The sequence below is a fragment of the Juglans regia genome, chromosome 7, assembly GCF_001411555.2.
Source record: "Juglans regia cultivar Chandler chromosome 7, Walnut 2.0, whole genome shotgun sequence".
NCBI classification, from domain to species: Eukaryota; Viridiplantae; Streptophyta; class Magnoliopsida; order Fagales; family Juglandaceae; genus Juglans; species Juglans regia.
In genome coordinates, this window is record NC_049907.1 from 44,885,036 (window position 1) to 44,904,457 (window position 19,422).

At 35.9% G+C, this 19,422-nt stretch overlaps 2 protein-coding genes across 2 annotated transcripts; both read left to right on the forward strand.

Moving 5' to 3' along the window:
• The first annotated feature begins 1,033 nt into the window (after positions 1-1,033).
• On the forward strand, positions 1,034-3,310 carry LOC109004902 (protein transport protein SEC13 homolog B-like). The gene is made up of 2 exons (XM_018983610.2): positions 1,034-1,165; positions 2,134-3,310. Exon 2 carries the CDS (start codon positions 2,154-2,156, stop codon positions 3,057-3,059), a length of 906 nt encoding a protein of 301 aa, XP_018839155.2. The 5' UTR covers positions 1,034-1,165; positions 2,134-2,153; the 3' UTR covers positions 3,060-3,310.
• Positions 3,311-6,166: 2,856 nt separating this feature from the next.
• On the forward strand, positions 6,167-8,021 carry LOC109004901 (GATA transcription factor 9-like). Its single transcript, XM_018983609.2, has 2 exons — positions 6,167-6,610; positions 7,065-8,021. The coding sequence occupies exons 1-2, from the start codon at positions 6,317-6,319 to the stop codon at positions 7,764-7,766; spliced, it is 996 nt and encodes a 331-aa protein (XP_018839154.1). The 5' UTR covers positions 6,167-6,316; the 3' UTR covers positions 7,767-8,021.
• The last annotated feature ends 11,401 nt before the right edge of the window (positions 8,022-19,422 follow it).

Sequence of the window (19,422 nt, forward strand, 5' to 3'; positions counted from 1 at the left end):
GCATATTCTGTATCCAGGTATTACTGCAGTCAAAAAAAAAAAAAACTATTGGGTCTGATGCAAGCTGCATTTAAAACTTGAAACTGCATTTTTTTTTTTAACAATTTTTCATCTTATTTCAAAAATAATAAAAACAATTTTTAAATTTTTACAAAAAAACATAATAAAAAATTCAATACTTTTAAATATCAAAATAATAATATTATTAAAAATAATATTTTATTTAACTTTTAACATACATCTTAACTTGCATGAACTGGACTAGCCAAATGCTAGTGAAGTGCAAAATATACCACTGTTCACATATCAAATCTATATTTAATTTTTAAATTTTTAATTATTTGCATTCTAACGATAACACTAATCATATGTTAATTAATATTTTAATAATTTATAAATTAATAATTAACATGTGTTTAGTGTAGTGGCAAAATATTAATAAATTATTAATAAAATAATATATATTATTATTTTAGTTTTTTTTACCTAATTTAATGTGGGATTATACTTTAATTACTTTGACTTTTAACCAAAACAAGTTTGCCAAACTTTGACTTCTAACCAATGCCAATGCTATATAAGTAGACATTTTTAAAATCACAGTCAATGGCTGTGATTACAGCAGTTGGACCATAGACACCAATTTATAATTAATATAAGCTAAGTGTGTCAAGTTTTTTCAATTTTGACAGTTTCGATACTGGGAAATGATGCATTTAGACGAAAGATTAAATTGAGATATGTAATATGAAATTTATAAAGAATTTTTATGTAATTTATAAAGAATTTATATGAAATTTATCTATTTGAGATATGTAACTTGTATTGCTCATAAAATAATAACCCTCTTTATGTTGGCATTGGGGCTAATACTGCACCATTTATAGTGAATGAAAAATGAATCATCGACATTCCCATTTAGAAACGAATCGGGTAGGTTTCTCTGGACTTTGTACTGTTCATTGTGGGCTTTTGTCTTACGCATCCTCGTTCCTTCACCTCTTCAGAAATGGACGATGGGCCCCTTTAGTCCAGTCCTTTATTTTTAAAGCTCAGACCTCCTCTCTCACTTTCTCTGCGGTAGTTACATCACGCCCAAACATCCCTGATTACTTTCTCTGCGATACCTGAACAATCGGTTTTCCTCGTCTTACTCCTGGATCAGGTAATGCCTCTCATTTCGAACTCAATACTCATCAGCGGCAGTTGTTTTTTTTTTTTTGTTTTGTTCGTTTTGTAAAATTGAAGAAAATAGAAATTAATCTGCATCTTATTGTCCGTGTTTGCGGTCGGGTGCTGGGGGGGGAGGTTCTGGAATGTGGAATCAGGGACGTTTTCTTCATTGTTTAATCAGTAGGTATTAGGCTGTGTACCAAGGGTAAATTTTGAAAAATGAGGGTGCGTCGTCCGTTTCAAAATTTTCAGATGGGTAGATGCAGTTCATGGGGGAGTTGACTTACCCGTGAACGACTTTTTTTAGATCTCACTCATATTTCTCATTTTCTAACCCCTTGATTCGTATATATAATATATATCCTCTCTCTCTCTCTCTCTCTCTCTCTCTCTCTCCCCCCCCCCCCCTCCTCACCCAATTTTCTCTAACCTTATGTTTGGTGCGTTGTTATCTGTGCCCCCATTTTCTTTTTCGGTCGTTTAGTTGAGCCCATACCTAGATTGCGATGTTTAGATTCGCATTTCTATAATTTGGCAGCCTGAAATAATGGATAACATGAAAATAATGCAGGTATTGGATTGTTTAAGATTTTTGCCCGTTGATATCGAAATTAAGCCTGGTTTGGTTACAATATCATTTTATTTAATTATTACAACTTTCTTATACAAAATATAATAAACAATCCAACTTTTTCAAATCTCAAAACAAAATATTAAAATATTTTATTATAACAATATTTTATTCAACTTTCAACTTTATCTCATCTCATTTGTGTAACCAAACGAGGCCGAAAACAGTGGAAAACACAGATTTTAAGCTTTTTTGCTTTGCTTTTTTCTTGTACTTTGCAATCAAATGTTAAGTTATTTAATTCAATCTTTTTAGGAAGATTTGAATTTGTGTGCAAACCAGTTTAAGGATGGATAGGTTTTAAATTCATTGACCTTTTTGTTTTGAAGCATTGGATAATCATAGAAAGATGCCTTCACAAAAGATTGAAACTGGGCATCAAGATGTGGTGCACGATTTGGCTATGGACTACTATGGAAAGCGTGTTGCCACTGCCTCGTCAGACCTTTCAATTAAGATCACTGGGGTGAGCAATTCAGACTCTCAACATCTTGCAACCTTAACTGGCCACCAAGGACCTGTTTGGCAGGTGGCCTGGGCTCACCCAAAATTTGGGTCTTTACTCGCTTCGTGTTCTTATGATGGGCGTGTAATAATATGGAAGGAGGGTAATCAGAATGAGTGGATTCAAGCTCATGTCTTTAGTGACCACAAGTCATCTGTCAATTCTATTGCTTGGGCTCCTCATGAACTGGGTCTTTGCCTAGCATGTGGCTCCTCTGATGGAAATATCTCGGTTTTCACTGCAAAACCAAATGGTGGTTGGGATGCATCAAGAATCGACCAAGCTCACCCACTTGGCGTAACTTCTGTCTCATGGGCTCCCTCAACTGCACCCGGTGCTCTTGTTGGTTCCGGCCTGCTTGATCCTGTTCAGAAGCTCTGTTCTGGTGGTTGTGATAATACTGTGAAGGTGTGGAAGCTCTATGATGGGAATTGGAAGATGGATTGCTTTCCAGCTCTTCAGATGCACACAGATTGGGTCCATGATGTTGCATGGGCACCCAACTTAGGGCTTCCAAAATCTACAATTGCTAGTGCCTCGGAAGATGGCAGAGTCATTATATGGACTGTGGCCAAGGAGGGGGATCAGTGGGAAGGCAAGGTTTTGAATGATTTTAAGACTCCAGTCTGGAGGGTCTCCTGGTCGCTGACAGGAAACTTATTGGCTGTGGCTGATGGAAACAACAACGTGATACTGTGGAGGGAAGCGGTGGATGGGGAGTGGCAACAAGTGACGACAGTTGAGCCATGAAATCCATCTTTTGAAACTTTTGCACTTAGGTTTCCGTTCTGAATGTTTTTTATTCACATGTATAGGTCTCATTGTTTCTTTACATATGTTGAAACTTCCAAACTGGAAGATTTTATCAAAAGACTGGACTAACAAGACCAAATGTGGCTTGTAGTTTTGTTGGAATTCTCTTGAAATTTGTTGATGTCTGGAAATGGACAAATGGTGGATTTCTCTCTCCATTTTGAAATTTGAGAATGCTAGATTCTCAATGATCCTACTTCTATCTCATTATACAGATACGGTATTGCTCATCAATGTTTGAACATAATTTCTTAAAAAAAAAAAAAGAATTGGTCTAATGGTTGTTGATAAATACCACATCGATATTGTGATATAAAAGCATGGTATATAGAATTACTCGTTGCAATTATTTTGAGTCAAGTTCTATATTTGGCTAGTCTACATTGATGAGGCAACTGTCTCTAATAAGGTGCACGCCTGTATTGGTATGATTCAACATAGAAACTACCCCAATCCCACACCTTAATCACTTCAGCTAAAGTGCTTGTGGTTATAGAGAGAACTTTTTGATATTGATGGAATGCCTGGTTTTATTTTAAGGTTTGGCATGGTAAGATTTCACCACTGGTATTTTCCCTTTGTTTCCCCAATCGTATTTTTCTTTTCCTTGCAATCAAAGAGGATGATGAAGTACTTGTTCTTTTAGCAATTTTTCGTAAAGAAAAATTATACTAATCATCTTCTACACAACATACCAACATGTGAAAGGAAAAAAAATAATAATAATAAATAAATGTTGATCTCTTATTTTTCTTTTTATTTTTCTTCCTCAATATTTAACTTTTGATCTGGACCCGAATTCTTGTTGGATCTTGATCTGGGCCGGGCCCAAAATATCCCCCGCCATAAAAATAAATCCAAGGAAGTTTTGGAATCAATAGCACGGAGTAGCAAAATATATTATTTATCGTTTCAGTTTCTTCAATAATAACAATAAAAAAAAGTTTAATCATTCAATATGCAAAAGTCAAAGACCATATGGGAGATTCCACCGTCCACGTATATGAGACCATATCATTCTCCAAATAAAACAATTTCGTAATTCTATATAGAAGTTTATAATTTTAATCCTAATTAGGGAAGCCCTTAATTAGAGGCGCGCATGTGGCAGTGGCATCGCAGTGTGATAGGAAGGTACGGGGCGTGCCATCCTCGTGACTTCCCTGCACGTGCTATCACGTTGGTGTTAGACATTCTAAGCACAACGCACGTGTGAAGGGTGCACCGAAGGAAAGAAAATGGCTAAGCGGTCAATAGATTCCAGCCACGTGGAATTGACCAGCTCTAGGGGTAATGGGTTGGCTTTTGGACCAAAGCTTTAGAACGCTCACATGCATCGCTGACACCACCTCCACCTTTGTCACGTGCTACTCGACCCCACCGACTCTTAAAGAAAAAAAAAAAAAAAAAAGGCGAGCAAGAAGTAAAGTAAAAGAACACAAATATATAAATAAAAAAGGGATATGAATTATTTAATTGATTTGAATTTAAATTAATAATTAAAAGATCAATAAGAAAAGTTGACATTACAGTTAAAATGAACTGCAGGCAGGCCTTATCCCTTCTACTATTAAAAAACAAAAAAATGACTCGAACCGACTCACTGATATACAAAATTTTTATCAACTTTTTTACCAAACACTGGAAGTGGTTTGTAACGTTACGCTTTATCTTATGTGGCAGGTAAGGTCAGCATAAAAAGTGAAAAATCATCCTAAGAGACCACGTGGATTACATCATGCCCGTTATTTTTTTATTAAAATTTTATTTATTTTTATAAATAAGATAAGATAAATTAAGATTAAAGTTAAAAATTAAATAAAATATTATTAAAATATATATTTTTATTTTAAAATTTAAAAATGTTTAATTGTTTATTTTATTTTATTTTATATGAAAATTTGAAAAAATTGTAATAATTAGATGAAATGAGATGTGATGAGTTAAAAAAAATTATAAAAATAAATTAGGACTAAATTGAGCTATAACCATCGTGCTTAAACGTGGGCAGGCAATATAATAACAGGCTTAAAAATATATTGCAAGAACAATCCTCGACGGGGAATAAAAAAATTAGAAGAGGTAAGCAGAGGAATCCGGCGACAAAACCTGTGAGAGAGCGATTCTAACGGGGTTGAATTTTGAACATCCAACGTACAGACTACAAAACCATGCATGAGTTATTATAAACTGAGGATAAAAATCTTTATTATTATTTCATCTTGCTCATAATATTATTAAATTTTAAATGAAAAATATCTACCTTGACGTCTAAAATAATATTTTTGAATATTTTAGTTTCCAAAACAAGAAACAATAAGAATTTAATACTCTTGAATCAATTGTAGACAAATTTTCTGGTTTTAAGCGTTTTTGCAAAAATACTCGTTTGAGTTTTCAAATTTGGACAGATTTTCATCGTTAGATCATAAGAAACTCATGTTTAAACCTTTTTGTTTGTCTTTCTTTAAATTTTTAACGGTCTAATCTGTCATGTCTTAAATGTTATACGTGTTAGATCATAAGAAACTCATAATTAAATCTTCTTGTCTGTCTTTCTTTAAATTTTTAACAGTCTAATCTGTCATGTCTTAAATGTTATATGTGTCGAGAATACAAAATTAACAAGTTGACATTTCACTTCCCATTAAGATTTTTGTTATTTATTACTACTCTATTTATTATTAAGTCTTACTAAAAAGATTTATTCTATTATTTTTTTAAATTTTAGTTTATTTTTAATTTTATTTTAGTCTTTTAGGATTATTTTATTTATTTTTTTAATTCTTTAAATATATTTTACAAAAAGATAAATGAGTATAAAGAAAAGTGATGCTATAATAGTAATAATTAATAATAATAATAATAATATGTTATTATTATTATTATTAGGGAGAAAGAGTATAGTTAAACTAATAACAGAAGGAGAACTTAACTTTACAGAGCTTGCAAGTCACTTCCCATGATTTATTATCAAATTCGTACATCTCTCTGATACATGTAAGAAGATGCTCCAATTTGATCAAATTTACAGTATTGCCCTCATCTTCACTCCTCAAAACCACCCCACACTACCTCCGCTCTCAGTCTATCTGTCTCAGGCACAACCTCTCTAAACGCTGCAATTTTTATCTCTCTCTCTCTCTCTCTCTCTAGAAAGCACCACTCTCTCTTATATACCAATACGCACAGAGATGGAACTACCGGAGCTATTTATGGGAGATTGCTTTGGCGCGGGTGCCGGTCCATTGTCGCCGGAAAAACAGAAGCCAGGAGAGAACTTCACCGTTGACGACCTCCTAGACTTTTCGAACGAAGACGCCGTGATGACCGACGGTTTCTTTGAGAATGTCGCCGGAAATTCTAACGATTCTTCGACCGTAACCGCTGTCGACAGCTGCAATTCGGGCAACGGAGCTCAGTTATCCGGCATCTTTGGCTCCCGGACCTTTGGCGACTCTCAGTTCTCCGGCGACCTCTTCGTTCCGGTAATTTCTCTTTTCACCTGATATGACAAATTTGATTATTTCTACGCGATTTTAGCGCCATCGTAATGTTGAGTTAAACAAAAAAAGCTTTCTCATTCTTGAGAAGGAATTTCTATTATTTCGAAATTTTGCACATGTTCGTTAGTCCTTTCTACAATTTCATAATCACTTAGGCCCATTCATTTGATTAAATTACAGCATCATTCTGCAAAAAGATTTCCAGCTAATATTCATCTTAAAAAAGTACTACGGGCGCGTTACTTTATAAAATTTCCTCCCCGTAACTGCTTTTCTTTTTTCTTTTTTTTTTTTAAAAAAAATCGAGCATAATATTTTCACGCTCCTTCCGTGAATTTGGTTCGAGCAAAATTCAGTTTTATCCGTGAAGTGTATGAAATTGTTTTCCGTTCGAATTTCACGGATTCATTGTTTGTTTGGGGTTGTCTTGTTACAGTACGACGACCTGGCCGAGCTGGAATGGTTGTCGAACTTCGTGGAGGACTCGTTCTCGGTCCAACAAGGCCTCCACTTTCTCACTGGGCCCACCAATGCCACCGCCACGAAACCTCATACACCCGAATCGTCCTCCTCCTCCGAAACGCTTCCTACCCGAAATGTCCCCCTTTTCCAACCCGAAACTCCACTGCCTGGCAAGGCCCGTAGCAAGAGATCACGTGCCGCCCCTTGCGACTGGTCCACACGCCTCCTCCACCTTACCACCCCGTCCGAGGCCGACACTCCAATCGAGAAACCATCATCTGCAACCACGAAGACGACACCATCTAAGAAAAGAGAGAGTAAACAAAACGACTCAGACTCGTCGGGCCGGAAATGTTTACACTGTGCGGCCGAAAAGACTCCACAGTGGCGGACCGGGCCCATGGGCCCGAAGACCCTTTGTAACGCTTGTGGGGTCCGTTATAAGTCGGGTCGGCTAGTGCCAGAGTACCGACCCGTCGCGAGTCCAACTTTTGTGTCGGCGAAGCACTCCAACTCACACAGGAAGGTCTTGGAGCTGAGGAGGCAGAAGGAGGTGTATAGAACTCAACAACAACAATTTCTTAGTCGTGGGTCAATTTTCGGCGTATCAAACGGTGGTGGTGATGATTACTTGATCCATCATCGTAGTGGGCCTGATTTTAGGCATTTGATCTAGTGGGTTTAGTCAGGAAATTAGGGTGGGGAATTTTTCTTTTCTTTTTGTTTTTTTTTTCTAATTTTTTACTTTAGGAATCTGAACTCTTAGGGTCCTTTTTTTTTCCTTCCAAGGAAAAAAAAAAAAAAAAACAAATAGAACTAAGGGATAATGTGAGATGAGAAAATATGAAAGGGAGGAGGAGGAAAGGTTCATTTGGTTGTAAGACTTCAAAAAATGTAATTCTAATTGCTTATTTGGCCGAAATTTGGAAAATGCGAAATCTACTATTTTTTTTTTTTTGTTTTCTCTATGTTGGATATGCGCTTTGTTTAAAAAACTTAAGAAGGAGGAATTGATTTTAAGAAATGTTAATGTTTAAATCATGAATTTTGATCATCTTTAGTTTCATAATTTATATTACAGCTAGCAACCGATGTGAATTCATAAATGAAAAATAAAAATGCATATTTATTTTATATTAAAAAAAAAAAGGTAGCTAGAGATCTATTAGTAACGTGGGTATTAGCGAATTAAGCAGGAAAATGGTGTACAGTACCGCCATAATTGGTGGGAAGCAATTGATGGGCCAGGGGGGAAGTATGGTGACCCAACTGCTACCTATATTATGTCTTAAACGTGAGGAGGCATTGCACATGAAGTTGGTAGTCCTTGAAAGTTCACTTGGTTAATTATTGACGTTGTGTGGTCAGACCAGGTCCATTAGTCATCAGCTAATCATCCCACCTCCTGTAAATTCTCCCATTTTAGTTTTTCTTTTTCCTTTTTCTTTTAGTTTTCTTTTTTTGGTTTTTTTTTTGTTTAGGTTTTTTTTAAACGATAGTTTAGCTATCATGAAGCCTTTTTTAAAAATAATAATAATAATAAAAAATTGAGGACCCAAATCCCGCGTGTTGGAGAAGAAGAAAGAAATTAATTAGAAAAATTCTAGATGCAGTTGCATGGTGTAAATGCCGGATAAGCGTCGCTGATATGTCAAAATAAAATAAAAACGCACCGTTTTGAATACTTTTCCGTTTCCATTTCGAATCCTCCCTCAAATTCGTACCTGAAAGTGCGTGCATGCATGGATTTCAGTGACATGATCGAATTGAGATCTTTATGCTTTTTAGTAAGCAAATTATACTTTATACATTCATGTCTTGATCTGCACGTACCCTCTACCTGAAAGTGCGTTATACACAATGTTTTATGACACCAATGTGGGAAGAGATCAAGAAAAAGAAAGAGAACCAATTAGCATTCTTTTTTACCAAGAAAAAGAAAAACAAATGCTTGTGAAGAATTTTGCTGCTTTATAAGCTTGCAAAATGGTGCAGACTGCAGAGCAAACACCTAGCAGGGTCATCATGTGGGAGTAATAAATAAACAAAAAATAATTTGGTTGTACGTCGAGGGGGTGACATTACTGTCCATGATCCCATCCCAGACTTTTGCTCTTCCATGGGGTCCACCTTATAAATTTATATCATGCAATTACATATATATATATATAGTCAGTTCTGTTATATATATATATATATATATAAATTTTTCCTAGGTTGTGATCAAACGAGGATGATGATCACAGTCAATTTCTTAATTATTGCAAAATTTGAAAGCTTGAGTACTACGTTTTGTAGGTTGATTCTCTTAATTAACTCGAACTGAATTCTATAGTTTCTTTTTTCCTTTTTGATGGTTTATGATATGTTCCATATTGGTTTAATTATGCTACAATATCACAATAGTACTTCAAAAAAGGGTACACAGAAGTACAATGTATGTACATTATTGTCGGCATGCATGCATGGGAGCTAGCAGACTGTATATATACACGAGTACTTATATATGTATAAGTACATGACACGAGCGAGCATGCATGCATAATATATATATATATATATATATATATATATATATATATATATATAGACATGCATGTGGACGATGGAACCGAGCACATGCAGTACGTGACGTGCATTACTCTTTTATATCTGTTTCGGATAATATATCAAAGTTTCAGAGTGTCTTTGCTGTTCATTGTCTAGGGATCTTTGCATGTTATTTGATAAGATGATGATATGGTTCTTGTCTCCTCTCACAATCCCTTTTCTTCTGACTATGACTTTGTGTGTATCTTAAATTATTATGCATATATATATATATATATATATATATATATAGGAAAAACCTTGAGGCCAATCATGAAGTGCCACGTAGGCATCTCAAGGAAATGTAAATTGGATCCGCATATAGTGAATTGAGTCTCTCTTTCACTTCGTTCTCTCCCTCTTGCTGCACCAAATCCAGATGTTCCTCTCCCTCTCCCTTCTTCACGCCGATGGAAGTCCCACTCGACGCAACTCCGACGGCAGCCTTGAAGCTGATGAGCCCCAACGAGTATTTCATATTTGCATGCATTGTTGTAGCTCTTGAAGGGTCTTTGCAGCTCGTTCCTGTACAGTTCCCGCAATTCTTTCAATTCTTGCTTCTGGGAAATGATGGTCCAGAGGAGGGTGATGAGCTGGAGGATGGTGAACGAATCTCTTCAAGTTCTTGTGGCACATGGCTTGCTCTTCTCCTTCACTCTCTTGCTTGCACTCAAGCTTCAACATGTCGTGATTTGCTCGTGGTGGTTCATTATTTCCCTTTTAATTGTTTTTCTCTCCTTTTTTTATGTATGTTCATCTTGGATGAATTGAGAAAGTGGCAGAAAAAGGTAGGAAATCTGGGTTCTTGGGACAACTATTACAAGTTTAGAACCCGTTTGAATTCTCAATATAATCATTTATCCCGTTTCTTTTTTGTTACACTTTTTTTTTTTTTTTGGAGACTAAAAGGTGTTGGGAAAATCAACACAGCGGAAGGAATAAAAGTGAAAATAAAAGAGTACGCTCATGCACTCAGTGACACCAAGAATTTAACGTGGTTCGGCAACTGCCTATATCCATAGAAAAGAGTTTCACTAATAAATGATAGAACACAAGAAAATATTACAGAGGAGAATGATCACACTCCACTCAAGTCAACTCTCTTATTTTCTCTCAGAGCTCTCCCGGGTCTCTCTCTTTTCTTTTCTTTTTGGGTGTGTCTGAAGCTCTCGCATGGAGCTTCAATTAATAAGCATCTCGCCTCACGTATGAATGCATTTATATGCATTCAATAGGTAACTGCAAATGCAATTACTTGTTGAGCGCTGAAGGTTGAGCAAGCATTGCTTGGGCAGGGATTTCAACAATTCTCCCCCTCCATGCACATTTACCTAGATGCTATCCATCCCACCTATGTCTTCGCATATCTCAAGCTTCTCACTTGTAACCACCTTCGTCAGTATGTCTGCTAGATTCTCTTTCGTATGGATCTTCATAAGCTTCAGTAGCTATTATTTCATCGCTTCATGTATCCAATGATAACGGATATCAATATGCTTGGTGCGAGAATGGTACATTGAATTCTTGCTTAAGTCTATAGCACTTTGACTATCACAATGTACTTTGTAGTCTTCTTGACTAACCCCTAATTCTTGGAGAAAACGCTTCATCCACAACATTTCTTTCTCAGCTTCTGCTGCGGCAATGTATTCCGCCTCTGTTGTAGATAAAGCAATAGACTTTTGCAATTTGGACTGCCAAGAGATAACACCTCCTGCAAAGGTGAAAAGAGAAATCCCGAAGTAGATTTCTTACTATCTAGATCTCTTGCCAAATCTAAATCTGTATAGCCTTCCAAAACTGGTTTAACTCCCCCAAAACACAAGCACATCTTCGATGTACCTTTTAGGAACCTAAGAATCCACTTGACTGCTTCCCAATGATTAGGGCTGATCTCAGTCCGGTCCGGTCTTGGGACATTTTGTGGACCGGACCGGACCTATTCGGTCTACAATTTCTCCACCCTGGACCGGACCGAGTCACATATAGGTCCGGTCTGGTTCGGTCCAGGGTCGGTCCAGTCGGTCTGGACATGTCTAAAATGGGCCATTCAGCCCATCTAAATGTGATTTTTTTTTTTTTTGCCCAATTTCAATTATTTTCGGCCTATTTCAAATTTGGTACATTTTTTTAACTAAAACTATTTAAAAAACTTGATTTTGAAAAATACAATGATAAAAAAAAAAGTTAAAACTAATCTATATAAAATCAAAAAAATCAAAAAAAAAAAAAATAATAATACAGAAGTTATTACAAATTACAAATTATAATCCAAAATTAACAACCTAAACACTTGACATATATGCATCAAAATTCTAGTTGCTACTTGCTACATCTAGCTTACTAATCTTCAACTCAGACTTCAGTTACTCAAGAGTTAGGACAAGTAGGGCTGCGATAAAAAAAGAAAAAAATAATTATCAAGTAGGAATCAAAATTCTAGCTGCTACATCCAAACTAGCATAATCAACAAGTTCGATAGAATTTAAAGATTATAATCTTCTCACCTCTTTAGTCTTTAATCATCATTGGGTATAGGGCCAGTAGGCATTGAATTTGACCATTCCACAGAATCAGCAAAGCTCGGGTCCCCAACAAGTTTTATCCATAAAAATTTAAAACAAAACAAGTTAAATAAAGTTATATAACATAAAAGATAAAACAAAATAAACCACAAAATATATCAAAGGTAATTTTATTACATACTCATATTCAGCTGCTTCTCAAATTCCTCAACTTCATCCATTAAAGTCCTAAGGCTTATTGGAGTAGAAGAAGAACGAAGCCACAAAAAGACCCTCAACACTCATTGGATTTAAACTACTTCGGAAAGGGTCAAGTACACGACCCGCAGTGCTAAATGTAGATTCAGAAGCCACAATAGATACCGGTATTGCAAGAACATCACATGCAACCTTTGAAAGTACGCGATATCTAACTGAATTCACCTTCCACTAAGTTAGAAGGGCAAAACTATCATCTTCATCCTCACATCTTTCAGCTAGATATCTATCAACCTCTGACTTACTTTCCAAACTATCTTCTGACTGCAACTGTTGCTTAAATTCAGCCATAATTTTTGCCTTTCTACTAGCCACATTGTCAGCTGAAAGAGCTACATCTTCATGTTGGGAACTTATGCGCTGAGGAGAATGCCCTTCTTCATTTTCCATGTATGCATCATATGTGCGGATAAATGCATTTTTCACCTTCCAACTAAAATCAAGTTTTTTTGCATGATCATGTGCATACATTTTCCCCAACCCAAAATCAAGATATCGCATCTTGTAGCGAGGATCAAGAAGAACACCAACATAAAGCAACATATTTTGATTTTCCAAGTTCTCCCAATACTTATCAAATTTTCTCTTCATATTTGTGGCCATTAATCCCACCACGGGATTTCGTTCTTCACACTCCATATTAATGGCATCTTTAATAATAACCAACTCCGGGAAAAAAATATTACAAGTTACATATTCACCCCCCGAAAATTTTAAAGTTGCATCATGAAATAATGCAAGGAATCTCACAAACAACTGTACCTTCACCCAATCAGATGCATTGGGAGGCCCTAACTTCTTTGATTTTCTCGTATTCACCACATGGTCTACATTTTCATCATCGACATCTTCGTCATCATCATCTCTAATACTACTAAGGAAGCATGGATCTTCTTCCTCCAACCGATCAAAAGCCCTTTTAAATTTTGAAGCCCTCTCCAACATAAGATAGGTGGAGTTCCACCTAGTCGGTACATCTAGGCAAACTTGACTTTTAGATTAAATATCTTTCAACCCCACACATTTTTGATATGTACTCCACCTTTGAGGGGATGATTTAACATACTTCACAACACCCCTCACCTTCGCAATAGACTCATCATATTCTTTTAACCCCTCACGAACAATTAAGTTCAAAATGTGGGCACAACATCGAGCATGCAAGAATTCATGTTCCAAGATCGTGTCTTTCCTATACTTTGTTTTTTTTTCAAATAAGAAACAGCTCCATTATTAGAACTTGCATTATCAAGTGTCAGTGCAAATATTTTTGGTCACCCCCAATCATGCAAACACATCTCTATGCCCTTATCAAGGGTATCACCCTTGTGATTTTCAACCAAACAAAATGAAAGAATCCTCTTGTGTAACTTCCAACCATCATCAATAAAATGTGCTGTGAGACACATATAGTTGAGGTTTTGCATGGATGTCTATGTGTCTGTAGTGAGAGAAACTCGCTGCCCTCGAAGAGCATTTCTCAAGTTTTGTTTTTCTTTTAAAAACAAATTAAAGCAATCATTGGCAACCGTCATACGGGATGGAATTCCTACCCACTTAGGGCAAACCACAAGCATAAACTTCTTGAAACCCTCCCCTTCAGCATGCCTAAAGGGCAACTTATCAAAAATAATCATCTCTGCTAAGGCTTGTCGGCAAGCCTCAACACTAAATGCAATAGACACAAGTCCCCCACTACCACTACCACTTCCTCCCTCCACCTTCCAAGCTAGAGTCGTCTGAGATTTATCCGTCTTCTTAAACGGACATTTCTTACACTGGTGCTCAATGTGATACTTCATGTTTTTCGTACCATTGGTCTTCGTATCACATGCATACGAAGCACCACAATAATTACATGCAGCCCTAGGTTTAGTTGGATCACCTTTTGGAATTTTTGTAAAATGATCCCAAACAAAAGACCTAACTCTACCTCTTTGTGACCCACCAACTGATTGATTACTTATAGTGGGTGGGGGTGGGGGTGGAGGTGACGGCATGTTTGGTCTTGACCCTTGCACATCACTTATAGAAGACTCCATCTATAAAATGGAGTCGGAACAAACAAGACAAAAGAATAAAAGAATTAGAAAACAAGCATTAATATATAATGTTAAAGCCGTGTAAATTCATGCATCTCAGATTCTCAACTATATAATATATATGAGCATATATATATAACATATATAAATATATGAGTGCTATTCTTCTACAAAGTAATTTTTCTCAAATTCTTCTACAAATTCTGAACTATATATTATATTATATATATAATATATATTATATATATAACTTATGTTACTATGTGTATATATATATATATATATATATATGAGTCAACGACTCAACAAGTTCTACAAATTAATGCATATCAGATTATCAAGTTCTCAACTATATGAGTTATATTTTTCTACAAATTATATGCATCACAGATTCACAACTCATATATATATATACATACATAAATAATTTCCAACAAAGCCTAAAATGCAAGACAACAAGAGTGCCAAGAGTGCCAAAATTTCTACAAATTATATGCATCTCAGATTCTCAAAATTTCTACAAATTATATGCATCTCAGTTCGACCAACAAAACAAAATTTTGCTTCAACAAAAAAAAAATAAAAATTTCGGAGTCCCTGACCCCGTGACCCATATGTAAACCTAAAATCAATTTTTTGACACACATAAGTTCATAACACAATCTCACAATTCACAAATCACAACTAAAGTCAAGAGTCACCGTCTCACAGAACCAAAATCGGCGTCCGGCGCCGATATATACCAACATTCAACATATGCGATAATGCGAAGATTAAATACCAGAGACTAGAGAGAGAGAGAGAGAGAGTACCAAAATCTCGACGGAGGGAGGCGACCGAGGGGCTGGAGGAGGGTGGATGCGAGTCGTGACGGCTAGGGTTTTCCGAATCGCACAAGGCCAAAATCGCCTTTCGGGGGGGCGAACTGAGGAACTGGAAAGGGGGGGGGGGGAAAACTAATGTTGAAACGGCGCCGTTTGGATTGAAATTGGACCCAAACGGTGGCGTTTCAACAGACGGTTTATTAAAAAAAAAACTGAGTTGCGTGAAACGACGCCGTTTAGGCTTCTTGGCAGTGGGCAGTGGCACTTGGCAGTGTTGGCACTTGAGTTATACAGTACGTATTAATTTTAATATTACATAATACATTAATAATTTAATACTATAGAGTTTAGACTTATATATTAATATTAATAATACATTAATAATTTAATACTATAGACTTATAGTGTTTAGTATAATTTTTTTTTAATACCATAGGTCCATATTAGAGTCTATTAGTATACTAATACTATATAGACTTATAGTGTGTGTATATAATATATATAATAGATTAATAGTATTAGTACTAGACTATTATAACTTATAACTATATAATAGATTAATAGTATTAGTAATTTAGTACTAGATTAATAGTATTAGTACTAGACTATTAGTATATTTTTTTTAATACCATATTAGAGTCTATTACTATACTAATACTATATATTATATAATAATACATTAATACTATAGACTTATAGTGATTAGTTATTATCAATCATGATTAATATAAGTTATAACTTATAACTATATAATAGATTAATAGTATTAGTAATTTAGTACTAGACTATTAGTATATATTTTTTTAATACCATATTAGAGTCTATTACTATACTAATACTATATATTATATAATAATATATTAATACTATAGACTTATAGTGATTAGTTATTATCAATCATGATTAATATAAGTTATAAGTTATAACTATATAATAGATTAATAGTATTAGTACTAGACTATTAGTATATTTTTTTTTAATACCATATTAGAGTCTATTACTATACTAATACTATATATTATATAATAATACATTAATACTATAGACTTATAGTGATTAATTATTATCAATCATAATTAATATAAGTTATAAATTACAACTATATAATAGATTAATAGTATTAGTGATTTAGTATAAGTTATAACTATATTACTATAAGTCTATAAGTCTATAACTATTAACTATTGTCTTAGACTCTTACTCTATGTTAGACTATTACTAATTTACTAATATACTATTAGTATATATATTTTTTAATACCATATTAGAGTCCAGAAGTAGAGTCTAGACTATTAATATAATACTTGTATTAGTATAAATATTAATAATTTAGTATTGCTATAAAATTATAAATATTACTATTAGTATAAAATTATAAATATGTGTATTAGTTAATAATTACTTAATGATGAATTAGTGATAGGATTAGGTTAATTAGTCAAATGAAAATTATATACTTAATATATATAAATTATTAAATTATATATATATATTTAATTCGGTCCGGTCCGAAAAACCGCTGGACCGTGGACCGGACCAAATTCATTCGGTCCTCTGGTTTTTGGATTGGACCGGACCGGACCGGAACCACTCCCAGTTCGGTCCGGTCTGTTTTTCCGGTCCGGACCGCCCGATTCTCACCCCTACCAATGATCATTTCCTGAATTTGAAAGGAATATGCTCACCATGCCAACAGCATGAGCAATATCTGGTCTGGTACAAACCATTGCATACATCAGGCTTCATATTGCTGAAGAGTAGGGGGCTGCTTCCATTTCTTTAATCTCTTTCATTGAAGAAGGACACGAGCTCTTACTAAACTTGAAGTGGTTAGCAAGGGGAGTATTGACTGGCTTAACATCTCCCATGTTGAAACGTCTGATGACCCGTTCAACATATTTTTGTTGTGATAGCCACACCCTTTTGGCTTTCCTATCACGAACAATCTTTATGCCCAAAATTTGCTAGGCTGGGCCTAAGTCCTTCATGTCAAAGGACTTAGATAGTTCATTCTTTAGTTTGTTAATCATGGACCTATCCTCACCAACGATTAACATATCATCAACGTAAAGAAGGAGTATGAAAAACTTGTCATCCTGGAACCTTCGAACATAGACACACTGATCTGTAACAAGTCTCTTGTAACCATGACTCACCATGAATGAGTCAAACTTCTTGTACTATTGTCTCGACGCTTGCTTGAGGCCATAGAGATTGTTCTTTAGCTTGCAGACTAAGTGATATTTCTCTAGAGTTTCAAACCCTTCTGGTTGCTTCATATAGATTTCCTCCTCCAAATCTCCATGGAGAAAGGCTGTCTTCACATCCATATGTTCGAGTTCCAAATTCAAGCTGGCTATCAATCCGAGTATTACTCGGATTGACATTATTTTCACCACTAGAGAAAATATCTCGTCAAAGTCGATTCCTTTCTTCTGCTGGAATCCTTTGACAACCCTCTGGCCTTGTGCTTTATCAGTTTTCCTTGGCCATCTTTCTTCAGCTTGAACACCCATTTGTTCTTTAGGGCTTTCTTTCCTTCAGAAAGTTTCACCAACTCATAGGTCTGATTTTTCTGCAAAGAACTCATCTCTTCTTGCATTGCATGTACCCATAGGCTTCTATCAGCACGAGTTTGAACTTCCTGGAAACTCTCTGGCTCCCCCTCATCAGTAAGCAGAATGTTTGATTCTAGATATTTCATCGACGGAATCAGTAAGCGGCCTTTTGCCGATCTTCTTGGTTGAGTTGCATCAACCAAAGGAGGTTCATCACCATCTAACCCTTGTAGTGGTACACCAGCTACTGGTGGAGAGAGTTCTTGCTCCCCCTGCTCGATCTTTCATATCCTTACTATCTGTGGCAAACTGTAATGGTGTAGGATGTGGAGTATAGGAACTAAGCTTTACTGACATTGAGGAAGCTTCAGTTCCTATGTTCTGGTTTTCATGGAACACAACGTCCCTACTTCTGACAATTCTCTTTATCACTGGATCCCATAACTTGTATCCGAATTCTTCATCTCCATATCCAACAAAGATACATGGAGTTGACTTGACATCGAGCTTCTGTCTCAGCTCATTGGATACATGTGTAAAGGCTTTGCACCCAAATACTCTCAGGTGAGAGTAAGAGATATCTTTTCCAGACCAAACATTCTCAGAAATTTCAAATTATAGTGATGTAGAAGGCGATCTGTTGATTAGGTAACAGGCAGCACGAACAACTTCACCCCAGAATGGCTTTGGTAACTTGGCCATACTAAGCATGCATCTTGTTCTTTTAATGATGGTCCGATTCATTCTTTTGGCTACACCATTGTGCTGAGGGGTATATGGGACCGTCTTCTCATGTCGAACACCGCGATCATGTTGAAGTATTTGAAGACCTGATCCTTTGACTTCAAAACATATACCTAGACCTTTCATGAAGCATCATCAATGAATGTCACAAAATATCCGTTACCTCCCAATGACTATTTTTCCATGAGACCACATACATAAGAGTGTACCAGACTCAACAACTTTGATCTTCTCTTCATAGAGGAATTAAACGAGACTTTTCATTGTTTGCCAAACAAACAGTACTCACAAGGATTTAACGCTGTTCTTTTGGCAACTTTGATGAGTGCTTTCTTCACAAGCGTATCCAACCATTTCTCATCCATGTATCCGAGTCTCTTGTGCCATAGATTCGGTGATACCTCGTCTTCTACTGTATTGAGGCTATCAGAACCAATCTTCACATGGGTCATGTACAACGTACCGCAAACTTGTCCTCGGGCGACAACCATGGCACATTGTGACAGCTTCCAAGTGCCATTGCTGAAGTAGCTATCATAGCCCTGTCGATCAAGGGTTGTTCTCGAAATCAGGTTGAGCCGAAGTTCAGGAATGTGTCAAACATCTTTCAACACCATGCTGCAACCAACGTTGGTTTTTATCTACACTTCGCCAACTCCCACGATCTTTGAGGAACTGGCGTTCCCCATCCTTATAGTACCAAAGTCTTATACTTTGTATGTAGTGAAAAATTCATTATGGGAAGTGGCGTGGTATGATGCTGTTGTGTCTACCATCCACTCAACTTCGTGG